The 21,176-nt window shown below is 39.4% G+C and overlaps 2 protein-coding genes across 2 annotated transcripts in view; one reads left to right on the top strand and one right to left on the bottom strand.

The window, feature by feature from the left end:
• The first annotated feature begins 6 nt into the window (after positions 1 to 6).
• MRPL44 (mitochondrial ribosomal protein L44) lies at positions 7 to 9,027 on the top strand. The gene is made up of 4 exons (XM_006749016.3): positions 7 to 191; positions 1,735 to 2,203; positions 5,938 to 6,116; positions 8,492 to 9,027. The coding sequence occupies exons 1-4, from the start codon at positions 13 to 15 to the stop codon at positions 8,661 to 8,663; spliced, it is 999 nt and encodes a 332-aa protein (XP_006749079.2). The 5' UTR covers positions 7 to 12; the 3' UTR covers positions 8,664 to 9,027.
• Positions 9,028 to 17,363: 8,336 nt separating this feature from the next.
• Positions 17,364 to 21,176, bottom strand: part of SERPINE2 (serpin family E member 2) — a 61,532-nt gene continuing 57,719 nt past the window's right edge. The window contains exons 8-9 of the mRNA XM_081813498.1: positions 18,940 to 19,023; positions 17,364 to 18,012 (exon numbers count right to left, since the gene is read on the bottom strand). Of these exons, the coding sequence (XP_081669624.1) occupies positions 17,975 to 18,012; positions 18,940 to 19,023 (122 nt within the window). The 3' untranslated portion in view covers positions 17,364 to 17,974. The remainder of the gene's footprint in view (positions 18,013 to 18,939; positions 19,024 to 21,176) is intronic.

The raw sequence follows: 21,176 nt of genomic DNA, 5'->3' as shown, positions 1-21,176 counted from the left end.
TTTTCCCCTGTAATGGCATCCGGCTTGGGGAGACTGCTTTTGCGGGGGCCTCGCCGCCTCCTGGCGCCGGCCGCCCCGACTCTCGTCCCGCCAGTTCGGGGCGTGAAGAAGGGATTCCGCGCCGCCTTCCGCTTCCAGAAGGAGTTAGAGCGGTGGCGTCTGCTCCGGTGCCCGCCGCCGCCCGTGCGCCGGTAGGAGCCGCCTCGGAAGGGGTCGGGGTGGGGGTCGAGGACCGGGCGGGTTGCTCCTCGCTAAAGCGCGCCTGGCTTGAGCTTGGGAGGTTTGCGGTAGAGACACCGGAGGAACCTGGACACGTGGGCTCAGGCACAACAGGGGATAGATTTCTGCTTCGGGGTCGAACAAGGGTCTACGCCCGACGCCTGGGAACTCGTACTTAGAGCCTATCAGCTGAGTTTGGAGAAATGAGGCCTGCTGAGGCTAACCTTTATGTGGGCTTGGGGTTGCAGTCTCTCTGTTGTAATGGCTGAGAATTCTTGGGAAAGAGAGATAAGAGGGCAGAAAGCATTCCACAGCATCGCAAGAGCAAAATTAAGTATATGCAACTACAAGTGCATTTGCCAGAATAAAAGGAAAACAGTTGAGCTTTGGTTTTTTTTGCCCCAGTTAATCTTGTTTCTTCTTTCAGTAGTGTCTGGCGGTAGCTTGGCAAAGAAGTCCAGTAGTCTGGCAGAGAAAGACATCTTTATAGCTCCAAATGAGATCTACTGTACCTGAGGTCTCGAATCTTTTTCTCTAATAATGTGACTTTGACTTGTAGTCGTGGCGATGTAAAATAGACGCATCTCATTCTTTTGACTCCATTCGTAGGTATTTGAGTTCCATATTATTGCTATTATAACCGATGGAAGAGTGATTAGCTTTGAAGTTATTACTCCTTAGGAAATTTAGTATGAAACTTTGATAGCTACTTTAATATTACCCCCCAAAATTGAACCAATTTATACATCTGTCCGTAGGAATATACTTGTTCATATTCCTATACTCTTTCAAAACAATATTATTTTTCTAATAGGCAGAAAATAGTATTTAATTCACGTTTCTTTGATTATTGTGAGCTTAGTCACTTTTGGCTTTTATAGTTGGAGGAAACTAAGGATTATATAGGTTAACATACATTTTATGACTTAGAACCACGATCTTTATATTTTCCTATCCATTTTTACTTAAAAGAGTTTTATTTGGATTTATTGTCTCTTTTTAAAAAGACCTTTTAGCCATTCTTGGGAATGATTACGAACTTTTAACCTACTTGTAATGATACTAGATTATTTAGATGCTAACTTAAATGGGTGTTTTTAACACTTAATAAAATAAGAGATAAATATAGCATACTTCTTGTTTAGAGCTTGAACCTGTGAAATTATAACTCCTATTTCATACCTAGGTATAAAGCATAATTCCGTGGTTATAGCAGAAGTAAAGAATCTAAAAGGTAGGGTACTGGCTTAGTCTCTGACGTTGAAGAACTTTAATGTGGCAGTTGGCTCAAAGGGAAAATGAATCCACCAGTGAATATAGCAAAGAACCACAAGTTATCATCTGACTTAAATTTTAACTTTCAGAAAATCAAACCGTGGTGTTAAAATGAAACTCGGTCTTTTTTTATTTCCTTTACATAATCAATAAAATTGTATCACAATTAAAAGTTTTCGTGTTATTTTAACATCTTGTTCTCTTTACCATCTCTTATTGTCTTCTCTTTTACATTTTCAGTTCAGAGAAGCCCAACTGGGATTACCATGCTGAAATACAAGCATTTGGACATCGGTTACAGGAAACCTTTTCCTTAGATCTTCTCAAAACTGCATTTGTTAATAGCTGCTATATTAAAAGTGAGGAGGCCAAGCGCCAAAACCTTGGAATAGAGAAAGAAGCTGTTCTTCTGAATCTTAAAGATAATCAAGAACTCTCTAAACAAGGGACATCTTTTTCAAAAACTTGTCTCGCACAGTTATTTGAGGATGCTTACCCAGACTTGCCTACTGAAGGCATTAAAAGTCTTGTTGACTTTCTCACTGGTGAGCAAGTGGTGTGTCACGTGGCCAGAAACTTGGCTGTGGAGCAGTTAACACTGAGTGCAGAATTTCCAGTTCCCCCGCCTGTTTTACAGCAGACTTTCTTTGCAGTGATTGGAGCCCTGCTATGGAGCAGTGGCCCTGAGAGGACCGCTCTTTTCATCAGGGTAGGTAATGCTTAATTGCACATGCTGGGACCTGCTTGAGGTGGAAAGGACGACAACTTTTTTTGTAATTTGTTTCTTTATTATATGATCTTAGAAGGTGATCTGTGAATTTTTCTCCCTACCAAATTCTGAGAAAGACCTAAAGCTTTTCTTTTTTTTTTTTTTTAAGATTTATTTATTTATTTGGGAGAGAGAGAGCGCACATGCATGTGTGCACATGGGGGCAGGCAGAGGGAGCGGGAGAGAGTCCTAAGCAGACTGCACCGAGTGGAGCCTTGGCAGAGCCCGATCTCACAACGCTGATATTACAACCTGAGCCAAAACCAAGAGTTGGAGGCTTAACCGACTGCACCACCCGGGCACCCCCATATGTGCATTTTAGAAACATACTTCTTCATACTATCTCCCTGTTCTGGGAAATGGGATTAGAATATTCAACCTCCACTCCCACTGAAAGTTCTAATAATAAACTAGTAAGACTAGAAATCTGTAGGGAAAAAATAGGCATATGTGATCACCAAAAAAATCTAGATTTCTTTTTATATTCCTACCAATACCTTAGGCATTAAAATTGTTTTCCCTTCACCCTACAGTTGCTTATTCTATATTGCAAATAATCCAGGGATTCATTCATAGGTGTAAGTAACCGTATGTGTCTCATAAGGCAACTCTATATCTGTACATTAAAAGATTGAAAATCCCCTACTGAGGACTTAATAAATTAAAAAAAAATTTTTTTTAATTCAGTATAATTAACATACAGTGTTATATTAGTTTCAGGTGATAAATATTTTTTATTAACGAAACTGAACTAGAGTTCTGGTGCTTGGGCAAGTGTTGTAAGGAAGTTATTTTGTGAACTGTTATTTTTCTTTTTAACATTTCTCCCCTCATGTCTCCATTTACACATCCTTTATTATATACTGTGTTTTTTAACACAAGTTAATTGCAATATATTGTGAAAATTCACGTTCCCATATTTTCTGTCAACATTGGTAATGTTTTTTATTGGTAAATGAATTCTGCTTTGAATGTTCATAATTTTTCCATTTTCTTAGTCTTACAAATTGAAAATATTATCAAGTCTTAAACAGTTTTAAAAGACAATGTGAAATTATTTAAATGATTTTTTTTAAATCATGAATTTAAATAGTGAAGTACTATTATCTGGAGGCCCATAGTACTTTTTTTATAGGAGTTTCTGCCAGAAGTTACTACTATTTATTCATTAATTCATTTGTTTTAAAAATATTTTTCTTACTGATGAAAGCATATTTCTTAGTTATGAGATAAGATTTTACCTTCAACTATGAATTTTGTTTTTTTTTTTTCAAGTTTTTATTTAAGTTCCATTTAGTTAATATATAGTGTAATATTAGTTTCAGGAGTAGAACTTAGTGATTTATCACTTACATATAACACATACTGCCCATCCCAACAAGTGTACTCCTTAATACCCATCACCCATTTAACCTACCCCCCTGCCTACCTCCTCTCCAGCAGCCCTGTTAACTCTCTCTAGTTAAGAGTCTGTTTTACGGTTTGCCTCTCTCTTTTTACCCCCCAAGTTCATCTGTTTTTCATTTCTTAAATTACACATATGAGTGAAATCATTTTGTATTTGTCTTTTTCTGACTGACTTATTTTGCTTAACATAATACTCTCTAGCTCCATCCACGTCATTGCAAATGGCAAGATTTCATTCTTTTTTATGGCTGAGTAATACTCCATCGTGTGTGTGTATACCACTTTATTCATCAGTTGATGGACGTTTGGGCTCTTTCCATAATTTGGCTACTGTTGATAATACTATAAACGTTGGGATGCGTGTGTCCCCTCGAATCAGTATTTTTGTATGGTTTGGTTAAATACCTAGTAGTGTAATTGCTAAATCATGTGGTAGTTCTATTTTTAACTTTTTGAGGAACCTCCATACTGTTCTCCAGAGTGGCCACACCAGTTTGCATTCCCACCAACAGTGGGAATCCCCGCCAACTTCTGTTGTTTCCTGTGTTGTTAATTTTAGCCATTCTGAATGTTGTGAGGTGGTATCTCATAGTTTTGTATTTCCCTGATGATGGGTGATGTTGAGCATAGTTTCATGTGTCTGTTGGCCTTCATGTGTCTGTATGTCTTCTCTGGAAAAATGCCTATTCATGTGTTCTGCCCATTTCTTTTCTCTTTTTTTTTTTTGTGTTCTGCCCATTTCTTAACTGGATTATTTGTTTTTCGTGTGTTGAGTTTGATAAGTTCGTTACAGATTCTGGATACTAACCCTTTTCAGATATGTCATTTGCAAGTATCTTCTCCCATTCTGAAGGTTGCCTTTTAGTTTTGTTGATTGTTTCCTTTGTTGTGCAGAAGATTTTTGTCTTGATGAAGTCCCAGTAGTTCATTTTTGCTTTTGTTTCCCTTGCCTCCGGAGATGTGTCTAGTAAGAAGTTGCTATAGCCTGTGTCAAAGAGGTTGCTGCCTGTGTTCTATTCTAGGATTTTGATGGTTTCCTGTCTCACATTTAGGTCTTTCATCCATTTTGAATTTATTTTTGTGTATGGTGTAAGAAAGTGGTCCAGTTTCATTCTTTCACATGTTGCTGAAAGAATGAAACCAACCAGTATTTGTTTTCCCAACACCATTTGTTGAGGAAACCATCTTTTTTCCAGTGGATATTCTTTTCCTGCTTTGTTGGAGATTAGTTGACCATAGAGTTGTTCCATTTCTAGTTTTCTATTCTGTTCCATGGATCTATGTGTGTTTTTGTGCCAGTACCATACTGTTTTTTTTTTTTTTTAAGTTATTTATGTGTTTATTTCATTAATATTTTTATTTTATTTTTGGGATGGGGAGGGGCAGCGGGGGAAAAAGAGATAATCTTAAGCAGGCTCCACACCCAGCAAAGAGCCTGACACTGGGCTTGATCTCACAATCCTGAGATCGTGACCTGAGCTGAAATCAAGAGTTGGATGCTTAACCCACTGTACCACCTGGTGCCCCAGTACCATACTGTCTTGATCACTACAGCTTTGTAATATAACTTGATGTCCAGAATTGTGATGCCTCCAGTTTTGCTTTTCTTTTTCAAAATTGCTTTGGCTCTTTGGGGTCTTTTGTGGTTCCATATAAATTTTAGGATTGTTTGTTCTGTGAAAAATGCTGGTGGTATTTTGATAGGAATTGCATTGAATGTAGATTGTTTTGGGTAGTATAGACATTTTAACAGTATTTGGTCTTCCAATCCATGAACATAGAATGTTTTTCCATTTCTTTGTGTCATCTTCAATTTCTTTCATAAGCGTTCTGTAGTTTTCAGAGTACAGATCTTTTACCTCTTTGGTAAGTTTATTCCTAGATAATCTTACGGGTTTTGGTGCAGTTGTAAATGGGATCTATTCCCTGATTTCTCTTTTGCTCCTTCACTATTGGTATGTAAAAATGCAACAGATTTCTGGACGTTGATTTTGTATCCTGAGACTTTACTGAACTCGTGTATCAGTTCTAGCAACTATTTGGTGGAATCTTTTGAGTACTCTTGCTGGAGTATCATGGCATCTGCAACAACTATGATTTTTGTAATAAAACTTACATGAAAAACTATATGGACATGAAAAGGAATAGTACATTTTGTCTTTTTCAATCCCCATTAAGTTTTTAAATTCTGTTAAAAGTGTACTTTGAATATGATCCTTATTTTCTTTATACTACTTTAAATGTATAACTTGTATTTTTGTATGCAGGACTTCTTAATTACTCAGATGACTGGAAAAGAACTTTTCGAGATTTGGAAGATAATAAATCCCATGGGGCTACTGGTAGAAGAACTGAAGAAAAGGAATATTTCAGCTCCTGAATCTAGACTTACCAGGCAGTCTGGAAGCACCACAGCTTTGCCTGTGTTTTTTGTTGGCTTATACTGGTTAGTAAAATCTTATTTATTTATTTATTTTAAAGATTTTATGGTTAGTAAAATTTTAATCTTGACTTCATAACATTGATTGGAAGCCTTAACAACTGACCTTTCACAATTCCTTAATATAAGCTCTGATTGCATTAACAGATTTAAAAAACTCATTCCCATGATTATCTATATACTGCTTCCCTTTCTGCTGGTCAGTCTTAGGGGAAGGTCAGTAATCTGTGGTTGGCTAATAGTAGCTTTTGTTAACCAACTATACATTGTAGAATCCATTCATTTCAATGAGTAAGAATTTCATGTTAACCTAAACATTTCTGTAGACAAATAAAAGTTCTGATTCATAAGTGTTAGAGATTTACCCCTAATCCACACTTGTAACAGCTTCAACTGAGCCTAGGAGTGGACAACTTAGTTAGTTGTCCATCAAAATATATAAATCAGCCCACATTGAGACTGTTTTAGTTTTGTTAGTAAACAGTTGGCTTGCCTCCCACTGATTGAATATTTAAGAAACTTGGTTAAAATTTAGGTCAATATTTTTCTGATCTTTATATGATGTAGGATTTTATAGGTTAAAGGCAATGGAAGGACATCACAAAGGAGAAAATGGACAATGTTGTAAAAAGTTTCAACTTTAGTTTTAATTGAAATGCAAAGCAAAATAACGAGGTACTCTTTTGCTTATTAGCTTGGTAAGTCTTAAACACATCCTTTATCAGCAGTTCATATATTTCTAATAGAAGAAAAGAGTGGTATAGTATTTCTGTCAGTAATTTTGACCAAATGCCAGGAGTCTTTAAATTCTTCATGTCCTTTGATTTGGTATTCTCACTTTGGGTGTGTCTCTCCAGGTTACATCAAAAATGTGTAAACAAAGATGTTCATTTGTTTGCTCTTTGTACCCCATACCTAGAACAGTTCTTACGACATGGTAGTCAGTAAACAGTTGTTGAACTAATAGCATTTTTTCAGTTAGAAAATTAGAAATAACTTTGGTATCCAGTAAGAGGGAAATAATAAATGCACATGATAGAATATAGTACAGCTAGGATAGGTGATGTTGTTAAAGGATTTTTAGTGACATACGGAAATTTTGAAGAATGCTCTCTTATTTTTAAACGAAGCAGTTTGCCCTATTACTAACAGTGGTTGTCATTGGGTAGTAGAATTATTTAATTTTTCCTAGATTTTATGTAATGGTATTTAAAAAAATGATCCGTGATACACTAAGACCATCATTGGACTAGAAACATGATATACATCTTGTGCTTGAAATTCACTTAGATGATTTTCTCTATTCCATACTATTACAAATATATATGTGTAGAATTATTACTCTAAAGTTTAACCTATATGATTATTCTTTGTTTCATTTCAAATTACTGCCACAGAAAATAATTCTTAGCAAATTCCTTCCATGTTGTTTTTTTTTTTTCCTGTGTAGTTTTGCTCATTTTTCTTTAATTTGGTTCTATTCTTCCTTGGCTTTCAAGTCAACTTATATGAAATCTGAGCTACTAAGTAAAGTTGCTATTTATGAGATTTTTCAGAGATGCTTCTTTTAGTTGGATAGGTAAAGTTTGGGGTCAGGAAATTTCTTGGAAGTACTTAAATGTAATTGAGAAGTAGCACATCCTTTCCTCCCTGTGGGAACACTTTTACATTTTTTGGAGGAGAGTTTGCTAGTTATCATATTAGAAATCTCACTAAAGCAGGAATACCCATTTTTGTTTAATTTGGCTTTACTAGAACACCGATAACCTTAAGTGTTCACTGCTACCTCAGTATCTTCTGGGAATAAGTTAGAGCGGATTATAATATATAAAATAATGTTTTAAATCTTAGCAAGTTTTAAAGATCTAAAGCTCTTAATTTAAAATACAGAACTGATTTCTCATTTATTTTAAAGTTTAGATGAGAAACCAGAAAGGCACAGTTTTTTTTTCCATAAAATTTTTCCTCATATCACAGATGTAAGATGAATTAAAAATAATGTAGTTATAGTTTCCATGAATATTTTTAATAGTTTCAGGCTTTATAGCAAGATTTTTATATATTCTTTAAATTCTTCCATCAACAACAATAACAGAACAAACCCATACTTACTTAGATGTACCTTGGTTTTTTGATTTGAAAAATATTGGACCTAGTGAGTTGTTTATATTTCTATGGAAATGTAAATATTTCTTTTCTAACTGCTATATATAATGAATTTGCAACAAAACTAGTTAATTTCCAAAAGATACTATATCCAAAGCTCTTGTGTTACTTCTGGTAGATATTATTGCCAAAACAAGATTTAGAAACCATAACCCATTTGTGGACTGTGTCTTATGATCGCGGGTAATTTCAGACTACTCTTGGTTTTTTTCTAGCGATAAGAAGTTGATTGCAGAAGGACCTGGGGAAACAGTGCTGGTTGCAGAAGAAGAAGCGGCTCGAGTGGCACTTAGGAAACTCTATGGGTTCACTGAGAACAGACGGCCCTGGGACTATTCCAAGCCCAAAGAGAATTTAAGAGCAGAAAAGGCTATCACTGCCAGCTAACCTGCCAGAATTATGGCAGCCTGAAATTTGTGAGCCAGAGAATGAGATAAATGTCAAAGATGTACAAAGCTGGACATTTTTCAAACTGTAAAGAAATAGGCCTTATTTCTCATAATGAGTTCCTAAAATTAAACAGATATTTATCAGGTCATTGATTTTTTTTCTTTTTCCTTTTTGTTTTGTCAAAAGTCTTTTTTGGATGTTTTTCCAGTAAGTTTTTTCTAAAGTCCTTGATTTTATTATTTTATTTAACATGTATAGTTAGGTCTATTTTATTCCCAGCTAGCTTTGAGGTATCACCATAATTTGCATATGTGTTTTATGTGAACTTTCATACCAATAAAAAAGTCACTCTTTCTCTAAAGATTTTATTGTAGTTTAATTTGATATACCCAGGTTGGTGAACTTTGTCCCTTTAATAGGATTTTAGCTAAAAGAATAATAACTCTTAACCTTTAGAAATGTAAAAGTGCAGCTTATCACAGTTAGATGGGTATTTACCTGACCCCTAGATTCTGTCTAGGTTTGAAATTATGTATACTAATTCATCTCATAGTTATTCAATTTCTATAAAACAAATAACAGAAAAGATAAACTTTATGCTTTTAAAAGAAAGTCGAAAGCAGCTAACTGAAAAATATATATCAATGTTAATGGAAGAATAAGGCATATATTTATCAGTTGAGTATTCCATAATCATAATCATAGCCACTGTGTACCAAACACTGTTCTAAGTATTTTACTGTAACACATTCAGTTTCTAGAGGACAAATCTTAAGAGTATGTCCTTCTGGTTCTTCAGTCGTTGTGTTGAATTCAGTAATCCTCCAACTGCAAATTCTTTGTTTCTTTTTAACTCTTTGGCAATAGCGGTAATTTTTAATTTGAATTTGTCAGTAGTCACTCAGGCATTAACAAGAAAAATGGGACTTGGGAATTGAGAATAGAAATGTTAAAACTGACAGCACTGGGACGCCTGGGTGGTTCAGTCGGTTAAGGGTCTGCCTTCGGCTCAGGTCATGATTCCAGGGTCCTGGGATCGAGTCCCGCATCGGGCTCCCTGCTCTGTGGGGAGCCTGCTTCTCCCTCTGCCTGCCGCTCACCCTGCTGTCTCTCTCTCTCTAACGAATAAATGGATAAAATTAAAAAAAATAAATATGTAAATAAAAATTTAAAAAATCTAAAAGAGAAAAAACACCTGACAGTACTTTTGCCATAAAATCTTTTTTTTTAATTGAAATATTTTTATGTTCAAAGAGCTAGCATGAAGGTAGATATCTTGGATGAACCATTCAGGGGATGGTTAATCCAACTTCCTGAAGCCTGCATCCTTTTACTGATGAAGACACTGGTGGGACACACTGGGGCCATATTTCCAGATCAGAACGAGATCCCTGGCTGAGTTTTCGCAGCTCCCATAGAGCTGCTGGTGACCCATCTTGCTTTCTCGGATGCAAGGAGGCGAAAGGTTTGCCATAAAATCTTTTTATAAAAGAGGATAAAAGGGACCTTTGAAACCCCTTTCCTGAGACTGGTCAGAGAAGTGGGAGTTTAGTCATATGTAAGGGGGCTTTCAGCTATCAGGTAAAGCAGAGGCTGTTTTCAGAGGGGGAAGTTTGAGAACTACCTAACTGGCCAAATTGGTAGGTTAAATGATTTCACCTTTCTTTTGAGAAATTCCTAACACTTGAACCCAGGGATAGAGGGCCAAACCCAGTAGTAAAAAACGCCACACTTAGGTGTGTCATCCACAAGTAAACGTGATTTGATAAGCATCTCCTGGACACCAGAGAAGAGAGATCATAGAAAGTTTCTGAGAAGCAAAAGACAGTAAATGTCCTCTAACCACTTACTCATCCAGTATATGCAAAATGTCAGGTTTAGCTAGAATATACTCTAATTTTATTTTAGGTGGACATTTTTTCCAAGGGTCTTTGGAGAATTCAGCTGCAAAGTTAGTAGTCCTTCATTTCCCCCATAAATGGTGCTGATAATGTGATCCCAAATTTCTGTTTAGGGCATTTTGCAGGACCTTATCCTACAATGTTGGAGGGGAACTATCCTCATTCTTTGATTTTTGAGCTTCTGAACCTTGAGTGCTTTTAGATATACCCCATGTGGGACAAATCTAGCTCTAGTTCATAAAAGCTACTTTGCAAGTAGAGAGATCCAAATCACTTAGGAAGAATGTGATTTCAACACATTTCTAAGTCTTCCCTGAATTTAAGTTGTACTTTCAAAAGGCACCAACTAAACTATGATGGGCTGGAATGTAGAAAATAAAACACATTTTCGCAGTTCCATATGAAATTGCTTGATACTTGGAACCAACCTCTAGAGAACTTTAATTTGCTGTATAAGAACCAATAAATACAAGGGGCACCTGGGTGGCTCAGTCGTTAAGCGTCTGCCTTCGTCTCAGGTCATGATCCCAGCGTCCTGGGATCGAGCCCTACATCGGGCTCCCTGCTCAGCAGGAAGCCTGCTTCTCCCTCTCCCACTCCCCCTGCTTGTGTTCCTGCTCTCGCTGTGTCTCTCTCTGTCAAATAATTAAATCTTAAAAAAAGACCAATAAATACTGTGTAAATATGATGTGTGGGCAAGAGGAACATAGGTGTGAGAATGTTGTCAACGGAGTGTGTGACCAAGAGCATTCAGTGACCATGGGGAACACTGCCTTTTTGACTAATGTCTGATTCATGTTGAGAAGACAGTCATGACCATAAGGAAGTTGGAGAAATACAGTAGCACTATTACTTGAGCTTGGCCTGGCACCATTGAAAGATGTTAAAGTCATTTACTTTGAAATTCTGACATCCTTTCCCACCATTTCTCACTGGCTAGTTCTCCAAGCCCAAAGTGTAACATTGAGCCAAAAATGCATGATTGAGGTCTATAGACTCAATTACATAAGCCTTATTGTTTTTAGTCCATATTGTTTTTATGATATGCATATATAAAACAGGGAACAGCATTCTCAAAGTGTTTTACGTGGTCATGAGAGAGTGAACTATTACTAGAAACTCTACCTTCCAAGTAAAAATGGAACAAATAGGGGCTGTTTTTGTGTGTGTTCACATTTTTTGAACTTTGGCCACAAGGTGGTGTGGTAATCCTACTTCATAGTTTAGTATGCAAAGTGCCCATTGTGGGGAACACTTTTCTCCCTCCACAGGAAGGAGAGATGGATAAAGCAAAGGATTACAGCGAAAACTGACTTTTCAAGGCCTCTTAGAGCTCTAATATCCTATGAACGTGATTGTAGAAACTAGCTCACCTTGTCCCTTAGGATGTTAAGAGTCTGATACATGAACACTTCACCTAAGATGCCAAGGTATGGATGTTTGAGCTCTTTCGTATTTCCTGAAAAGAGGGAAAGTTGTAGGGTTGCCATAGATAATACTATGGCCCCTTCTTCCTATTCTTTTCTTCCCTTTTTTTGTGGTAGGAGAAGATGCACTGCAGACTCAAGGGAATCTTTCTGTGCATCTTGACCGTTTAGGAAACCAGATGTGGACGTTCTTCCCATGTGGGGGACCAGCTCACAACTCTCCCCGGCTGAGGGGCGCCCACTGAGGAGGCCCTGCTGGTAGTAGGCAAGTTAACGTGTGTATCCCTAAGCCCACTTGGTTTTCTCCTCCCTTCAGTTGACCCCGGTTTCATCTCCAACTCTAGTGTGTAAAGCCTGTCTACCATCGTCCCCAAGGACCCAGAGCTGAGGCTTATAACTGTGGATGGCTATTAGAGCACCTGGAAGCCATGGTTCTCTCTGTAGAATACCAAAGAATGATTGTTAGATTAAATCCCATCTTGCAAACTAAGAACAAGTTTTTTGTTTTGTTTTGTTTTTTCAGGAGAAAATTCATGCAATCAAAAATTGTAATCACAAGCACACATGCTCCTGGAAAAAAAGCAGTTTTGATGTTGGTAGTAGCTGTGCTTTCCACTAACACTCATTTGTTCTCGTTCAGGTAGCTGGGTGCCTGTTAATGCTCACTCACAACAGAAGACTAATAGTTTTAAGAGAAATTTCTGGGAGAAAAGCAATTAAGAAAATTAAAAACATTAACATATTCCCCCTTCAACTGAGGAAGAACTCCATTATTTGATTGTTTGCAGAATACATTTTTACCACATCTGTTATATATTAAAATCATCAAATGAACTAATGAGTTTGTTCTAATGAGTTTTGCTGAGGAGATGAGTAATGAGGTCATGGAGTGCTGGAGAAGAATATTCCTAATCAGAGCAATTGCCTGACTTTCCGAAGACACTTCCTCTATGTACGTTATTGATCAGTGTCTACCCAGCAAGACAACAAATCAGTCAGGGCCAGAGATATTTATCAGTAGGCAATAGAGTTAATAAGACAAATACAGTAAAATAAAATCAGCTGATCATCCTCAGATTAACCAACCTGACAGTGATGTGTCACTGAAACCTGAAAACCTGCCTCTGGGACTGAGCCGTGGGTACCCGCATTATTCCCTTGTCTATGAGGGACAAGTGCAAAGGCCTACTACCCTTCTCTTTACCTTTGGTAAAGGGATTAAGATTAGAAACTTCAGATGAAGGAGGTATAGCGCTGAGAAATTTAATAATTCACTTCCATTTCGGTACCTCCTATCCAATAATTTAATCTGCAAACACTAATAATGTACCTGCTATCATATAAAACAGTGATTTCTCATTTAGCAAATTTCTCCTTTAAATCACATCTGCCTCCTTTTTTCTTCAAGATTTGGGAGACGGTCCAAGGGACAGTTGGGGAATAATCAGAAGAAATGGGCTTTACAGCCAATAGTGCCTTCCACTCTTAGGTGGCCTGAAGTGGACTCTTGAGGGACACGGGGTCTCTCAGTGGTCATGGGAGGCCAAGGACAGAGAAGTCCTCCACCAGTTAGTTAACTGGGTCTGCTCCTCTCCCCAGGCAGCCACCGATGACCAGTCCTAAGAAGTGGTGTTTGCTACTCTGCTGGGTCAGAGCAAATCCCTGCTCCTCCCACTTCAGGTTTCTTAGACCCTTTAATGTGGAACTCATGGGTCATTCGGTTTTTCACTTTCAGAAGAACAAAGAGTTACTGGGACAAAAGTCACTCCCTTGTGTCTTATGATTGGCATTTTTTTCCAAGTTACTTGTCATCAACTTTTTAGGACAAAGACTCAAAGGCCAATAAGTCATAGAGCTTTCGACTTATTTGGGTCAGTGCCTACTCTTTTTTTCCATTGTGTCTCGGGCAGAATGGAAAATCCTCATTTCATTAAGTGTCAAAAGAGTGATTTTACTGGTTGTTGGCCTCGGTTCCATAGGTCTACCATTTTGTTACTTTAGGAAAATTGCAGCCTGTCTCCTACCCAAACTCAATGTGACATCTAATCCATATGATAAATTGTCTGCTCATATGTCTACATACATAGCAAATAAAGATTCTGACACCCAGTTCCAATGTGTGGGGATGTTCCCCCGCATCACCAATACTCAGACACCAGCTGGATATCCTACAATTCAATTCAAATCTAACACCAGCTCCTGAGAGGGAGTATCGCATCTCACCCTCACCCGTTAGGGGCTCGGGCCCACAAGGCTGCCTCCCCCAACCCCCAACTTCAGATGCTGATTGGCACCCAGGTTGTCATCTGTACTTCTGACCCTTTGGCTATAAATCAGAGAGGTTCCCAGGACCCCCTCCTTGGGTTCTATTAACTTGCTAGAGTGACTCACAGAACTCAGAGAAACATCTTACTTACTGGATTGCTGGTTTATAAAAGGATGTAACTCAGGAACACCTAGATGGAAGAGATGCATAGGGCAAGGTCTGGGGAAGGGCGAGGAGCTTCCCTGCATCCTAGTGCACCACTCACACAAATCCCCAGGTGCTCACTGACCCGGAAGCTCTCTGAACCTGTCCTTTGGATTTTTATGGAGGCTTCATTACAAACACATAGTCAATTAACTCATTTGGCCATTGGCCATTGATTCAACCTCCAGCCCTTCTCCCCTCCCCAGAGGTCAGTGGGGGTGGAGCTGAAAGTTTCAGCCCTCCAATCACATGGTTGGGTCTCCTAGCAACCAGCCTCCATCCTGTAGTCAGCAAGGCTCCCAGGTGTCTCTCTTTGGAGGATACCCTGGTCAGCCCTCCAGAGCTAGCCCTGGCTGGCAGTCCAGATTACTGCAGGTCTGCCTTCTGTGGAAATATGCACATTTATGTAGGTGAGGGCTTGGAATTAGGTAGATGCCTTGTAACCTCAAGGGCTCCCTCCCATGACCCAGCCTCTCTGGATGCTTGCCTTGTTTGGCCAAAAGTTACTCCGTTAACATAACACAAGAGACCTTTATAGCTCTCTATCACTTTGTAAATTCCAAGGGTTAGGGGAGCTCTGTGCCAGAAATGGGGATGAAAACCAAATACACATCTCTTATTATAAATCACAATATTGGGGCACCTGGGTGGCTCAATTAAGCCTCTGACTTCGTCTCAGGTCATGGTCTCAGGGTCCTGGGATTGAGCCCCACGTGTGGCTCTGCACTTAGTGGGGAGTCAGCTTGTCCCTCTCCCTCTATGTAAACCCCCCTTATACTCTCTCTCAAATAAAATCTTAAAAAAAAAAATCACAGTATCACAGCAAATGTGATCTTTTATGACAGGTCTGCAATTTTTTGTGGCAGTCTCCATATCTTAAATTTATTTCAGTTTCCCTCAAATAAAGGAGTTTTTCTAAATTTTATCTTTTTGAAGACAAGGCCTATTGACTCATTGAAGAATATCGAAAGATAGAAGTTGAATTATATAACAGTAATAATTTGAGAAGAACTTTCCCCCAGTCCAGAGATTATCAACATGTTCTAGAAGCTACCAGAGTCAGGTCAGAATCTGGGTGCTGATGGGTAAGGAAGGGCTAAAGATGAGCTGGGAAGGTCAAGTGAAACAGAGAAGAAATATAGTCTAGGAACCTTGATTTTATGATTCCTCTATGCGATTCTTCCAAGTTCTCTATATCATTAATTTGAAACTTTACTATCTAATATACTGAAGAGGCATTCAGAAATGGGACCAGATACTTCAAAATTTAATGTGCCCAGTAAAATGTGACCAATTTCTATTTTGGGGGGACAGACTATCTGTAACACATAACAGGGCCACTCTACTAGGCGATATTAGAAAAGCAAACTCTTGGGGTGCCTGGGTGGCTTAGTCCATTGGGTGTCTGGCTCTTGATCTTTACAGCTCAGGTCTTGATCTCAGGGTCATGAGTTTGAGGACTGCACTGGGCTCCACGCTAGGTGTGGAGCCTACTTGCCGGGGTGGGGGTAGGGAGGGAAGTAAAGCAAACTCTCCTGGTCTTTTCTGGAATGAGCACTGCTGGAGCCAAGAGCTCAGGGATTTAGTCTTGGCCCTGTATCCACTTTTAGGCTTCTTTTTTGGACTAATGCCCACTTGGTCCTACTTGCATATCTTTTAAGTATACTTACACAGGTTAGGTATTTGGCCAAGCTAGAATTCACGCTCTCCCTTTCATGATTACCTTAGTTGGGGAAAGGACGTATTTATCTCTGTACCCCGTAATGCCTGGTGTCCAGTAGGTACCCAAATGAATAAATGGAGTGTATAATTCTTGGATCACTGCTAACACTATTTCTATCTTAAACTATTAAAAATAACATAACAGAATGGGACCAGAAAACCAGAAAATGAGTAAAACTGCCTCTAAAAGGCATTAATAACTATACTAGCATGTTCGCTAGAGTACAGGTAGTCTGTGTAAACCCTTCAAAATAAATTTCTGGCATTTACTCTTAATTAAGGAAAGCAATTACCCGCCCCCCTTCCTTTCTCTCTTGGCTAACCCAAGTACCCGTACTTAAATAGTTGCAAACAGCAAAGCTCAGCCCTCTTGACAAATAAGCATCACAAATGGCAACTTGTTGGAGGGTTGGATGTAAAGTTTTAATGTATAAAGAATGATGAGTCGAGCTCATGGGTCTTAAAAAATGTTTTTAAGTTTTGATACGTATTTTAAAGCATTCTGATATTAGAAAATGACTCAAAACGTTAGGAAATTAGTAAAGCAAAAACAACAACAAACGAGGCAAACAAAAAGTGGTAACCTTGGAATTGTGAGCAGTTCTCCGAAAACAAAAGAAAACAAAAAATCTTGTCCTATCAGGAAACAAACACTCCGGCCGAGCGCCAAAAATGTAACGTGCGCTGTTCACTCCCGAGTTCAAAGTGTCTCAGGACCCAGCACCTTCCGTGTGCACTTGCTATAAAACCCTACTCTCGGCTGGGAACATTCTGAATCCTGCACCGAGGGAGGGAGCCACTGCTGATATGAGGGCTGGGATCGCCCCCGCACAGCCTCCTCTCCTCCTAGGCGGGGACTTGGAAGCTGAGAGGTGGTGAAGCAGGGAACAGTGTCTGATTGCCAGCGTTAGAGGAAAACAGGAGGACAAGGCCAGGGGCCGTGGGTTTTCTGCCGCGTGCCCGAGTGCAAAGGTTTAGTAGAGGAAGTTAAAGTCTTTTTAAAAGGCTCTGTTTCTTTTGTTGTATTTTCAATCACAGAGAAATGGCATTTTTTTTTTTTTACTACTCATAACACTTTATTTTTTACTTTGTACAAAATACAAAAATGTAAATCCAAAGAGTAAAGACCAGTAGTGACAGGCACACTGCACAATAGCAAACCTTGTCTAGCAAGACATTCGTTTTTTAGACTTTATTTTAGTGAATACATGCATTATAGAAAACAACAACAACAACAAAAACACTCAAAGAGGCTAGAGATTTCACTATTTCTACCCCCGAAATAATACTTACTATCAAGACTTTGGATGGGACCCAAACAAAAGAATTAAAAAGGCCAATAATATTTTTTTCATAAAAAAGTAAAAGCTACCATAAAATGTGTTGGTGTGTTTTTTTTTTTTTTAATTTTTTTTAAAATTTTTTCCCCGTCACACTGATTCAATTTCTTCTGAAATGCCACACATGTAAACAAAACAAAACAAAACTCCTGAACTGGACAGTAAATACTCAAGAGGGTTAGCTCAGTAGTTTAAAGGATTTTTTAGACATTTTGAAGCCTTTCTATTCATTTGTCAGTACAGTGTTCCAGCCATCCTGCCCTTTTCCCTTTGATATATGTCCCAGAACAGAAATGCTTGCATCATTGAGTCTCTGTTCCTAAGAACTAGTTTTGAAAAAGAAAGTAATGTACAAAAATATTTAACAGAACTATGAAAGATGTAGGAAAGGAGTCTTGTTTTCATTGCAAAGGAGCCTTTGCTTTGCATGGTTTCTCTTGTACACTCTTCAGGGTTTGTATATCTGCCCCATGAATAAGACAGCACCTACAGAATTAGAAGGAAACAAGGTGTAACTCTATAAAAAACATTTCTTAAAATAAGATAATAAAGCGTATTTAAGGGATAGTCTCTAGGCTGCGATTAACCTATTGTTCTCAAGCAGTACTATCCTATAGAACTTTCTGCAGTGATGGAAACACTCTATATTTTCATTGTCCAATATGGTAGCCACTAGTCACATGTGGCCATTGAGCCCTTGAAACATGGCTAGTCTGACTAAGAAACTGAATTTTAAGTTATATTCCATTTTAGTTATTAAAAGTTAAGGTTAAATAACCACGTGTGGCTTGAGGCTCCCATATTGGACTCTGGTGCAGAAGCACACAAATTACGACATTAAAGATACGGTGAGACAAAAGGTTAAGGAACAAGCTTGTGTTAGTTAGCTCTCCACAAAGACAATCTGACTTATTCTTCATAATTGTACTGAGCGGTAAGAACTACCGTTATCCACATTTTAAAGATGAAGCTAAAGGACAGAGCCAACTCTGAACCCATGACTTAGGGAGCCAAGATCTATCGAATTAACAATTCTCGGGCGGTAACAATAGAGGGGGCTTACAGAGGTTGAGGACAGGTAATTTCTTACAAAATTTAACTACTGCATTTACAAAAATGTGGACAAAAAGATCAATAGCTGTCAAAAATCCCCAAAAGGGCCGCAGAGCTCTATGTTAAAAAGAAACAAACCAACAAACCTAAAATCAGTGTTTAAAAGATTCCATCACACTCTGTAAACACAGCCATGGTTTTCCTATCTCTTCCAGGTGGGCGGTTCTATTATTCAAAGTGCTGGCAATCGTTGACACAAGGGAGATGAATTAAGAGAAGCAAGGTTGGATTTAACTATGATTCCATATACCTTTCTGAATTCTAACAGCTAGCGAACAATGGAAGAGAAGAGCCGCTTACCTGTAGGATTATGTCGGATGAAAAATAGAAAAGGTCTGTCTACTATAAACCAGGGAGGTGATGACCTTGCAATTAGAATCGCAGCTACGGGAAGAAAAAGAAAATGTGATGTACACCCAGCGTGAGGCCAGCAAGGATCTTCGATGCTGGAGTTAGAGGACACAATGCCCGTCCCATGGGCTGGCCAGGTTAGAACAGGCCCAATGGCCACCATTTACTGAACCCCTCTCATGGGCCAGTCCCTTTCCATTCCGTGTCTCATTCAGTCTACACAGGTACCATCTTCTTTAATAAATGTACTCACTCCGTAGGGTTTTTATGAGGATTCAATGACATAGAACATATTATAAACTCTGAGAAAAGTGTTTGTCACTTAACAAACACCTAATGCACATTTACTCTTATTATTAGCTATTTTTTATTCATACCATCTGCCTTGCTGATGAAGGCCCCTTGGTCCTTTTAGCCTAGCCAAATCCTTCCTGTATATCAAGGCCCAGCTTAGTTTTCAACCATTTTGTCTGTGCCTTTTCCTCTGGTGGGTCCCCTCTGCATGGTAACGGAGACCTCTCCCCTGGGACCCACCACCCCATGCTGCTGTTCAACCTAGCTGGTGCAGACGCTGGAGTCAGAAAGCAAACTTCCTTAGCCCACAGTCCTAGACATGCTCACTCTGCCATGCTTACTCACGGTGGCTTCAATTTCATAAGCCTGTGACACGGCCCTGCAGGAGGGTGGATGCTGGGGATAAAACTGCACCGCTCTTGCCACAAGGGCCCAGTTCTCTTCCTCAAACCCTGGGAAGCACTAATGACTTAGGCTTGATGTCACAAAGGAACCATCTGCAGCTATGTTGAGGTAAAGCACTCAACCCAGGGTTATTGAAAAGCAATCAAGAGTTAGCAGGTCTTGCGGACTGAACTGTACCACCTCAAAATCCCTATGTTGAAGCCCTAACCCCCAAGGTATTTAAGCTTGAATGAGGTCACGAAGGCGGGGCCCTGACCCAATAGGACTGGTGTCCTTATAAGAAGAGAGGGAGACACGAGGGATGTGTGTGCCCAGCGCAAAGGCCACGTGAGGACACAGGGAGAAAGCAGCCCTCGGCAAGCCACAGAGAAAGGCCTCAGGAGAAACCAGCCCTTGACCTTGGCCGCCCAGCCTCCAGAACTATGAGACACAAACTTCTCCTGCATAAGCGCTCCCTGACCCCATCTGTGGCCCTGCTATAATAGCAGCCCTGGTGACTGAGCCAGCAGGGCTGGCCTCCTGGGCGTTTGGCCTGGCAGTCACACTCACGAGAGCCCCACACTCGGTTCAGTGCTCTGCTGCCGCTGTCTTCAAATTCTTAATTAAGTGTTCAGTGAGGGCTCCATCGCTACATTCTGCACAGCGCCCTGCAAATTATGGAGCCAGTCCCGATAGTAACACTAATTGGCACAATTAGTCAATAACTGGCAAAATTCAGCTCTCACAATTACCTAGAAGAGACCAAAAGCATCTGAAAAATTTGAAGCACTCGTATTCTAGGCTTTTGTTTTTAATGCTATTTTAAAGGATTACAAATTAAATGTTTATTCTAGAAAGGCCATAAAGTGTCTATTTGGAGCATAAATGGTACCTTTTAATGACCAGAAATATGTGACCCAGGTACAAGCAGAGCTGGGACATTCCCTTTATGAGTTCAGAGTTTGGCCAGATCTATCCACTCAGTCTCAGATGGATAATTAGGGGGTACGAAAACCAATCTAGGAGTGTTCTATTTTCTCCTTCGTTATTAAACCACGAGGAGAAAGCAGATGTGGATGTTCTACTTATCGAAGGAGGTGGCCCAGCAATCCTGCTGTAACGCAACAGTTGCTCGCTCCTTCTTCACTTTGTCCCGGATAGACCTGACCTGCCTAGTTCCTACTGGTAGTTGCTATTATTTAAGGTTTCAATATGAAGATTGGGCTTTTCTGCCAAGAAGCAGCCAGAATATGCTTTAACCTTCTGAGGGCAGGCGTCAGCAAACCCCAGCCCTCGGGCCAAGTCTGAGGGGGTCAGATCCTGCTTTTATAAATAAAGCTTTATTGGCACGCAGCCACACCCACTGGCCCCTATCAGCTATGCGGCTTTCCCGCTACAGGGGCGGAGCTGAGAAGCTGCAGTGGGGACAGCACCGCCCACAAAGCAGAAAACACACACTAGCGAGCTCTTTACAGAGAAAGCTTACCGACTCTTGTCCTGGAATGTCT

The sequence above is a fragment of the Leptonychotes weddellii genome, chromosome 3, assembly GCF_054177405.1.
Source record: "Leptonychotes weddellii isolate Sample4059 chromosome 3, ASM5417740v2, whole genome shotgun sequence".
Lineage (NCBI taxonomy): Eukaryota > Metazoa > Chordata > Mammalia > Carnivora > Phocidae > Leptonychotes > Leptonychotes weddellii.
Note: the sequence above shows the minus strand (reverse complement) of the source record. Positions and strands in the feature narration are given on the sequence as shown.

Coding starts and splice junctions, on each gene's coding strand:
- MRPL44 (XM_006749016.3), top strand. CDS start 13: ATGGCATCCGGCTTGGGGAGACTGCTTTTGCGGGGGCCTCGCCGCCTC. Junction 192..1,734: donor CCGCCGCCGCCCGTGCGCCG/GTAGGAGCCGCC, acceptor TTACATTTTCAG/TTCAGAGAAGCCCAACTGGG. Junction 2,204..5,937: donor GGACCGCTCTTTTCATCAGG/GTAGGTAATGCT, acceptor TTTTGTATGCAG/GACTTCTTAATTACTCAGAT.